Source organism: Amblyraja radiata, chromosome 37 (genome assembly GCF_010909765.2).
Source record: "Amblyraja radiata isolate CabotCenter1 chromosome 37, sAmbRad1.1.pri, whole genome shotgun sequence".
In the NCBI taxonomy this organism is placed as follows: Eukaryota; Metazoa; Chordata; class Chondrichthyes; order Rajiformes; family Rajidae; genus Amblyraja; species Amblyraja radiata.
This window is the reverse complement of record NC_045992.1, coordinates 8,791,202-8,800,775: the sequence shown is the minus strand read 5'-3', so window position 1 is coordinate 8,800,775 and position 9,574 is coordinate 8,791,202. Positions and strand designations below refer to the sequence as shown.

Genomic DNA, 9,574 nt, shown 5'->3' with positions numbered 1-9,574 from the left:
CTGAGGACAAAAAATATAATTAACGTTCATATTTTACTGAAAATCATTTAATAGGTTAAAACCAACATGCCATGATTATATTGATTATTAACAGAAGAGATTGTATTTTGAAACCTGAAGATGCTGACTTCCTGCTGAATGGCAGAGCAGGAATTTGGACATTGTTGCTAGTCTTCAGATGGAAGCACAGAAACGGAGATTTGTTTAGAGGTGTAGTGTTTAAATTATGCAAAATTGCATTAGCATTTGAGATAATAGTTCATGTTACTCAAACAAAATCTTCATTAACCAAGTGTAATTTTTGGCTCCCGTTTAAGTTATGTAATGAAATGACATACCACACTATTTAATTTTTTTCTCTTTAAGTGCTTATTTCTCCACATGATTGAGTAATTGTTGCTGCTTTTAAAAAGCGTACAGTGCTATTTACTAACTTAATTTGGTATGTTATTTACAGGGTGCCATTTAGAAAAAAAAAGAATTTCACAGACCACAAATGGGTTCATTTGTAAAAGGTAATATTGTGTTAATCAAAATGATTTGGAAAGAAAGGTTTCATTTTTTCTGGAACCGCTTAAAGACTAATTTTTTTTTTGAAGCAGTCAGAAAGCGGCAAGGTCCAAGAGATCTGACCACTTGCAATAACTTCATTTTTATCATTACTAGGTTGCCTTTCTCACTGGCTGGCCATTATTACTCAATCTACTATGATTTCCAAAATATTTTGAATCGCTCCATTTATTCTGCTAAGGAATTAAATATTTGTTAAATCGTTGGCATAATTCTTTGCCCTCAAGGGTGATTGGGATTTGACACCAAATTTAGTTTAATAAAGTATTTGACAATTTATTATTGCATGGCGAGCCAACACTGTATGCCCAAGGTAGACAAAAATGCTGGAGAAACTCAGCGGGTGCAGCAGCATCTATGGAGCGAAGGAAATAGGCAACATTTCGGCCCGAAACATTGCCTATTTCCTTCGCTCCATAGATGCTGCTGCACCCGCTGAGTTTCTCCAGCATTTTTGTGTACCTTCGATTTTCCAGCATCTGCAGTTCCTTCTTAAACACTGTATGCCCAAGCTCTGTTGTGGGCCTTTTACCCAAATCTCTTGATTCATAGTGACTGGACTAAATTGTGCTGAGAGTAACAATGCCTGCAACAATTGTGATGGCAGCTGGAGGAAAAAAAAAGTTGGACAACTTAAGGCAGGAAACCAGAAATCAAATCTAAAGTTCAATTTCAGCGAGTTTTTGTAATTAAAAGATGGAATATGACTTTGTACACCAAAGCCCTCCTGGCCTGAAAACTACTCAACTTTGCTCACCTTTGGCACAAGCCTCTGTGGGTTTTTCTGATGCTGTAATTTGACCAGATGGATTTGTATCTGAACCAGGGAGTATAGATGCTTGTCCACTAAGATGCTGCATTGAATTAGAAGATGGGTCTGGTACACCAAGGACAGGATCTACAAAATTAAAAATCATCAGCATTATATTTAGCTTTTTACCCAAAAAATTTGCAACTCCTTTTATATTATTCCAACAACAATAACACTTCCAGAGATGCACTGAATAATCAACGCCCATAATTTCGGAAGCATACAGTGATTAACAAACATTGAAAATATGCCCTGAAAAAGAGCAGTTAAAACACAGCACGTTACAGTATCCTTTATAACACAGAAGAACCCTGAAGGTAAACAATTAAATTGGGGAGTAAAATATAACAAATGTCACCAAATTGCGCAGGACAAGGGGGAATATTAAAAGGTAAAAATATTTATTGTATGTGTAGACACTGCCGATTACTATTTCAGTTTCACAATTGGCCAATATAATGGTACTGGTTCATACCAGCTGACTCGCACCAAAAATTGTGTATGCCCACACTCATGTTGACATCAACTAAAATTAATTGCATCGAGTGGATTGAAGTAAACATCTTCCATGAACCAAAAGAATGCTCATACCAGACGGCCCCATATTCATACTGAGGCAGCATTAGGGGACATACAGTGTATTCAGACCCCTTCACGTTTCCTGCCACCTCTCTGCCATTTCAGGCATCTACTTTCTCATTACAATACAATACAATACAATTTATTTGTCATTTGGACCTCTTGAGGTCCAAACGAAATGACGAAACGAAATTAGCTCTACTGTATTATCTGTACTTTCACTGATATTAATTGGTCCATTTTAGAGTGATCCCCAAGGGAGCTGGCTATTAATGCAAACTTTTTGTTATTGATTCTGTTTTCCAACCTGACCACATCCTACTTTATATCAGTATTGCTGAAAATGTGGGATCACAATTTAATCAGCATTTCCTATTATCTTAATTTAGGAATATGCTTAATTTACATGCAAGGGGGGCATCAAATTAAAAAGTTAAACATGGAGCATATGTTTTTCACCTTGAATAACTGTTTGTTTGAAGAGTTCATCCTTTAGACGAGGCAAGAAACAATCGATTCTTTCCCATGTAATCTCCCAAAGCTGGGAATAACCAGTCCTCGACTCAGCACAGTGGAAAATGCCAGCTGTATCCATGACCAGTAGCATGTTCTTTAGTGATTCTGGAATTGCTTCCAACTGAAAGGAAAGACATTCCACAGCAGAATGAAAAATGTACAAATAATAGAATATTTGTAAGCAAATTCCACTGGAATTAAGTTTTTTTCACTTGACAAGATTTATTTTATACGTTGAGAATAAGGTGCTTCAAGGCTGGGTCTGCATGAATTCAATGTAAAACTGACCCCACTGTGTTTTTTAAAATTTTAGAGTCAACAGGTTTGGGCAAAAATATTTCCTGTGCTGTCACTCTATTGATGATTAGATCCTAAATCTGAACATTCAGAATAAATATATAACATTTAATGGTAACTAGTAAGGAAATAAGGTCAAAACCCTTGATCATCATATCATATACCTATTAAAAGTCTGATCTTGTATGTGTGTTTATTTGATTGTGTGTTATTTGTTTGTATATGCTAACGGTAACAAATTTACATATTCCGGTAGAGATTTTTTCCATGGAGTCCAAAATCGCCTCATCTCAAAAAATCATGCTATATTTCTCGAGTTATTAATGAAAATGTTCAAAAATCTGAAAAAACTTTGGAAAAAACCACTGTCTTGCTCGCGCTGCGAGTGAAGTCACCCCACCCCCCGTACTCGGGCCCTACCTCCTGGAGCCTGCAGCTGGGAGCATTGCGTTCGGAAACCACAGCACGACGACGCGCCCCCTCCCATCAAACGCTACCCCCCCCAACCACTCAAAATCTACCCCCCTCCCTCTCTGCTCCCACCCCCCCCGCGGCTCCCTCTCTGCCTCCCCTCCTGCTCTGCTCCCCATGCCACCCGTGGGGGCTATGGGCAGGAGACGGGTGCGTTGGGGGAGCAGACCCAACGGGTCTGCACTTGGTCTAATATTTTATAAAAATGCCCTGAAGTAATTTACTGCCTGAATATTAAAGCATTTTCGTTTTTCAAAATCAAGCAGTATTTTGTACCAGATAAAGAGAATATGTAATTTTCTAATATTTTTGTTTAAACGACTAACTATGTAAGTTTGTTAATTATTTGCACTATCACAATGTGAATAGTTGTGTGAAGCTACAGTGTATTCAGAAAGTATTCAGACTTCTTCACTTTTTCCACATTTTGTTATGTTACAGCCTTATTCTAAAATAGATGAAATTCATTTTTTTTTTATCATCAATCTACACACAATAACCCCATAATAAAAAAGCGAAATCAGGTGTTTAGAAATTTTTTGCAAAGTAATTAAAAAGAAATCTGAAATATCACATTTACATATGTATTCAGACCCTTTACTCAGTATTTTGTTGAGGCACCTTTGGCAGCGATTACTGCCTCAAGTCTTCTTGGGTATGACACTACAAGCTTGGCACACCTGTATTTGTGTAATTTCTTCCATTCTTCTATCCAGATCCTCTCAAGCTCTGTCAGGTTGGTTGGGGAGCGTCAATGCACAGCTATTTTCAGGTCCCTCCAGAGATGTTCGATTGGATTCAAGTCCGGACTCTGGCTGGGCCACTCAAGAACATTCACAGACTTGTCACGAAGCCACTCCTGCGTTGTCTTGGCTGTGTGCTTAGGGTCGTTGTCCTGTTGGAAGGTGAACCTCCGCATCAGTCTGAGATCCACAACGCTCTGGAGTAGGTTTCCATCAAGGATCTCTCTGTACTTTGCTCCGTTCATCTTTCCCTCGATCCAGACTAGTCTCCCAGTTCCTGCCGCTGAAAAACATCCCCACAGCATGATGCTGCCACCAGCATGCTTCACAGTAGGTGATGAGCGGTGCCTGGTTTCCTCTAGACATGACGCTTGGTATTCAGGTCAAAGTTCAATCTTGGTTTCATCAGACCAGAGTCCTTTAGGTGACTTTTGGCAAAAGCCAAGCCGGCTGTCCTGTGCCTTTTACTGAGGAGTGGCTTCCGTCTGGCCACTCTACCATAAAGGCCTGATTGGTGGAGTGCTGCAGATGTAGTTGTCCTTCTGGAAGGTTCTCTCATCTCCACAGAGGAACTCTGGAGCTCTGTCAGAGTGATGATCGGGTTCTTGGTCACATCCCTGACCAAGGCCCTTCTCCCCTGATTGCTCAGTTTGGCCGGGAGGCCAGCTCTATGAAGTCCTGGTGGTTCCAAAGTTCTTACATTTAAGAATGACGGAGGCCACTGTGCTATTCGGGACCTGCAATGCTGCAGAAATTGTTTTATACTCTTCCCCAGATCTGTGTCTCGACACAATCCCGTCTCGGAGTTTCTACGGACAATTCCTTCGTCTTCATGGCTTGGTTTTTGCTCTGACATGCACTGTCAACTGTGGGACCTCATATAGACAGGTGTGTGCCTTTCCAAATCATGTCCAGTCAATTTAATTTACCACTGGTGGGGTCCAATCAAGTTGTAGAGACATCTCAAGGATAATCAATGGAAAGAGGATGAATCTAAGCTCAATTTTGAGTGTCATAGCAAAGGGTATGAATATTTATGTAAATGTGATATTTCGGTTATTTTTTTTAATTACTTTGCAAACACCTATTTCTAAACACCTATTTTTTCTTCTTCATTCTGGGGTATTGTGTGTAGATTGATGATTTAAAAAAAGAGTTTAATCCATTTTAAAATAAGGCTGTAACATAACAAAATGTGGAAAAAGTGAAGGGGTCTGAATACTTTCTGAATGCACTGTAAGCAAGCTTGAAGCTGTGACAGTTCTATAACAAAACCTGTGCATGTGATCCAAACTGCAGGGATTTACATGTACAGATTAATTATGTGCACTCTCATCACTCGTGGTTATAACCATCTTAAGCAAAGAAATCGGGAGTGGGAGCATGATGTCATTGAGCTCTTTATCCATACTATTTTCACTGACTGTCAGGAAACAGAGATAGTCACAGAATATATGGCTAGTACAGGAACAAGACAAGAACAAACCTTGATACTTCCAAGCAGAAATTGGGACTTAAATCACAGCATAACCAAAGATGGGCGGCACAGTGGTAGAATTGATGCCTTACAGCGCCAGAGACCTGGGTTTGATCCTGACTATGGGTACAGTCTGTACAGAGTTTGTACGTTACTCCCCGTGACCTGCATGGGTTTTCTCCGGGTGTTCCAGTTTTCTCCCATACTCCAAAGACATACAGGTTTGTAGGTTAATTGGCTTGGTAAAATTATAAATTGTCCCATGAGTGTGTGTAGGATAATGTTAGTGCGAGGCGAAGGCCTGTATCCATGCTGTATCTCTAAATTATCCACAGAAAGGATTTTTTTTTTAAATCATTCATAAGATGCTTAAACAAATTGTTGAATTGTCACAAAGAAAATAAACTGGACCAGAACTTAAACGGTAATTTTGAGGGAGAATTTGTGGAGACTTTGATACAAGATAGATTTTCTTACCAGCAAGTCACTGGATCCTGCATGCATATACTTGTCCATGAAATCCAGGATCGTTAACCATAGAGCAGCAAATGTTGGTAGAGACAACAACGGAGACAAATGTTGGAGGAAAACCTTTAGATGGGCAGAAAAGGAGAAATATTATTACATAAGAAAGTCAATGTCCAAAATATAATTGTACAAGGTAAATGCATCCTAGCAAAATGACCAGTCAAGTTCATCTAATAGATCTTGTGTTTCAATTCTTTGAAAATGCCAGCCTTCTTTCAAATGCAAGGTCGCTAACAACTCAGGCCCATCACTCACGAACTGAACATATTAATCCTTTGCAACTCCTAGCAGTCCAACACAGAGCGTCAGAAAATTTAAATCTTTAATTTTACATAACTATATTGCATGTAAACTATATTCAATGTAAATCTAATATAGTGAATGGTAGTTAATGTGAATTATTATGATCTGATGTGAGATGCAGAGCTTGACATCAACAGCCAACAGATTGAGTTGAATTTTGAACAAAAGTATAAATAACTCAATGTTAGTTGATTTGACTTTCTACCGCTTATGCCGGCTGGTAAGAGAAAAATACACTCTGGGAGGTAGCTTTCTACAAAGGTAGAAACTTACCAGAAAATATGACGGTTGTCCCTACTACCTTATATTCAGCATAATGCAGTTATCCCTATTTTGTTTTACCTACTGGCTTCCAGTTCAACAACATCTCATTCGTTTATACATAGATAGCCAATAATTAGCTGAAAAAATCACCTAAAGCAATTCTCCAGATCAATTGTACGAGAGCTGCCTGAACAATGTGGATATATGGAAATATCACCAGTAGCCACTCATGGAACAAGTATATATTTCCGAGTCTATATTTCTGAGTCATTAATTCAATTTAGAATAATGTACACACAAAATCAAATCTTTGTAACTAGTGTGGCTAAATACTATATTGTACATGGACAGCCCAAGTGGACAGTGGATGTCATCACAGCCCCAAACCCGTCTCATCAAAACAAGGACGACAAACTCACTTTGCAAAGCAAGGTTGAAGCTCGCATTCTGGTCTCTTCCATCCCTCCGACATCAGCTGGGCTGATATTCTCCAAAAGTTTTGTCAGTAATGGAAACAATACCTTCACAAACAAATAACATGATTAAGCAACTGCTAATTTATTTTAATCTGTTTTAAACATGGATTTTTAAAAACATTGTCGGTGGTGAGGCTTCTTTGTACCTTGTTAAAGCAGGATTCCCATTCTAAAGCATCCAGTGTTTGCAGATCATGCACTAACAGTGCTCTCTGTAGGTAAGTAAGTGCTTGCATTCTGACTTGGCGCCTGGCATCACAACACAGCCACGCAATGCCTGAAGAGACAATGTACAGAGATGGATGAGGCCCACCTTAAACTCCCGCACACATTTGTTATTAATGCATTGTACAAAGCATCACAATCTGTCTGAAAACTCTTATTTCTCCTCTGAGATTGTATTGAGATCCATCAATAAGCACTCTCTCCGTCCTAACTGCATATTCCTGCTTTCTCCCCATAACCCCTGACACCCGTACTAATCAAGAATCTATCTATCCCTGCCTTAAAAATATCCATTGATGGCCACCACAGCCTTTGGTGGCAATGAATTCCACAGATTCACCACCTTCTGACTAAAGAAATTCCTCCTCATCTGCTTCCTATAGGAACATCCTTTAATTCTGAGGTTATGACCCCTAGTCCAAGACTCTCCCACAAGTGGAAACATCCTCCACATCCACTCTATCCAAGCCTTTCAATATTCGGTAAGTTTCAATGAGGTCCCCCCTCATTCTTCTAAACTCCAGCGAGTACAGGCCCAGTGTCGTCAAACACTCGTCATATGTTAACCCACTCATTCCTGGGATTATTCTTGTAAACCTCTGGACCCTCTCTAGATCCAGCACACTCTTCCTCAGATATGGTGCTCAAAATTGCTCACAATGCACGAAATGCAGCCTGACCAGCGCCTCAGGATTACATCCGTTTTTGAAACAAATGCTATCATTGCGTTTGCCTTATTTGCTACTGATTCAACTTGCAGATTAACTTTTTGGGAATCCTACACCAGCACTCCCAAATCCCTTTGCACCTCCAATTTCTGGATTCTCTCCCCATTTAGAAAATAGTTTACGTCTTTATTCCTACTATCAAAATGCACGACTCCACACTTTGCTACACTATATTCCATTTGCCACTTCTCTGCTCACTCTCTCAATCTGTCCAAGTCCATCTGCAGAATCCCTGCTTTCTCTACAATACCTGCCCCTCCACCTATTTTCAAATCATCCCCAAACTTTACCACAAAGCCTTCAATCCCCTCATCCAAATCATTAATATGCAACGGGAAGAATAGTGGCCCCAGCACCGACCCCTGCGGAACTCCGCAAATGTCTTTGACATTTCCACTCTGACAAATTGGTTCCAATTGTCTACCCTATCTATGCGTCCCGTAATCTCCTCTCAGCTTCCTGTGCTACAGATGTATCATACATCTTGTGTCAATACAAAAGCCGTGTTGGTTACACCAGTGAGGAAGTATCATTTAACTCCATCTAATATATCTAACTGGGAGAAGAACGGAGATACTAGGCCAGTACAAAGACCTACCCTATTTCATATTTTGATATAGAGAACTTTTTTTCCCCCATTTATTATATTGTTTACATATGTTTACATATTCTGCTGTGCTGCTGCAAGTCAGAATTTAATTGTTCTACCTGGGACATATGACAATAAAACACTCCTGACTTGACTGTCATTTCTTCTCATTACTTTGAAAGCACGAACTCCAAGAGCTCATAAGCTAAACATACGTAACCTATGAACCATCTCCCCACAATCTGGTCGTAATGGCTCACCTTGCAACAGCGGACACCAGCAGTTCAACCACAAAGTTCTGGCATCAGCATCAATTTTCTTTCCTGCCGGCTCCAGGTGGCGCTGTTCTTCAGCCCAAGAGCTGTAGATGTTGGCAGCTCTGGTGTGTAGTGTGTGCATCAAATCCAGAAGCTGAATCAAGAGACACGAGCAAGTTAGCTGGATCTTGTAGGCATTTTATATAGAAGCTATAAAAGTATATTTTAAAACATGCCCCTTGAGCTTGGTCCAACATTCAATTAAATCATGGCTAGCTCTTAACTCCATTTACTCACTTTGGTTATATTTTATACCCTTGTCCTACAAAGGTCAATTTTCCAAATCTTAAACTGAAACATAGCTTTGAAGCTTCTATCGAAGACAACTATTACATGAAGTTGTGCTTCTTGACATCACCCGAGTGCCCTAATTCAGGGTTTGAGATAATCCCAACTAAAACACTGATATCTCAATTTAGTCCATTAAATCATCCTAAAAAATTTAATTTGATCACCCCTTAATTTTCCAAAACTTACAAGAATACAAACTACTAATCTTACAATTTAACCTGAGCCCCAGTATTATTCCGGTAACAATGTTACACTTGAGTAACACCCTGATTTGAACACTGCACCGACATATTTACCAGACAAGACCTACCTCCTGTAGGACATATCTACAGGGGAAATATACACAACAATAGGATTTATGTGGTGTAGAAAAGAGGATTTTTGGAGTA

The 9,574-nt window shown here is 39.5% G+C and overlaps 1 protein-coding gene and 1 long non-coding RNA gene across 8 annotated transcripts in view; one reads left to right on the top strand and one right to left on the bottom strand.

Moving 5' to 3' along the window:
- The window catches only part of gbf1 (golgi brefeldin A resistant guanine nucleotide exchange factor 1), a 186,265-nt gene that overhangs the window by 2,979 nt on the left and 173,712 nt on the right, over positions 1-9,574 (bottom strand). For all 7 annotated transcript variants that reach the window (XM_033012557.1, XM_033012563.1, XM_033012558.1 and 4 more), the window contains 6 exons: positions 8,838-8,988; positions 7,182-7,312; positions 6,979-7,080; positions 5,942-6,055; positions 2,420-2,597; positions 1,328-1,468 (listed from right to left, as the gene is read on the bottom strand). In XM_033012557.1, the coding sequence (XP_032868448.1) occupies positions 1,328-1,468; positions 2,420-2,597; positions 5,942-6,055; positions 6,979-7,080; positions 7,182-7,312; positions 8,838-8,988 (817 nt within the window). The remainder of the gene's footprint in view (positions 1-1,327; positions 1,469-2,419; positions 2,598-5,941; positions 6,056-6,978; positions 7,081-7,181; positions 7,313-8,837; positions 8,989-9,574) is intronic.
- Positions 476-1,183, top strand: LOC116966379. Its single transcript, XR_004410003.1, has 2 exons — positions 476-883; positions 1,083-1,183. It is a non-coding gene; the product is annotated as an uncharacterized LOC116966379 (long non-coding RNA).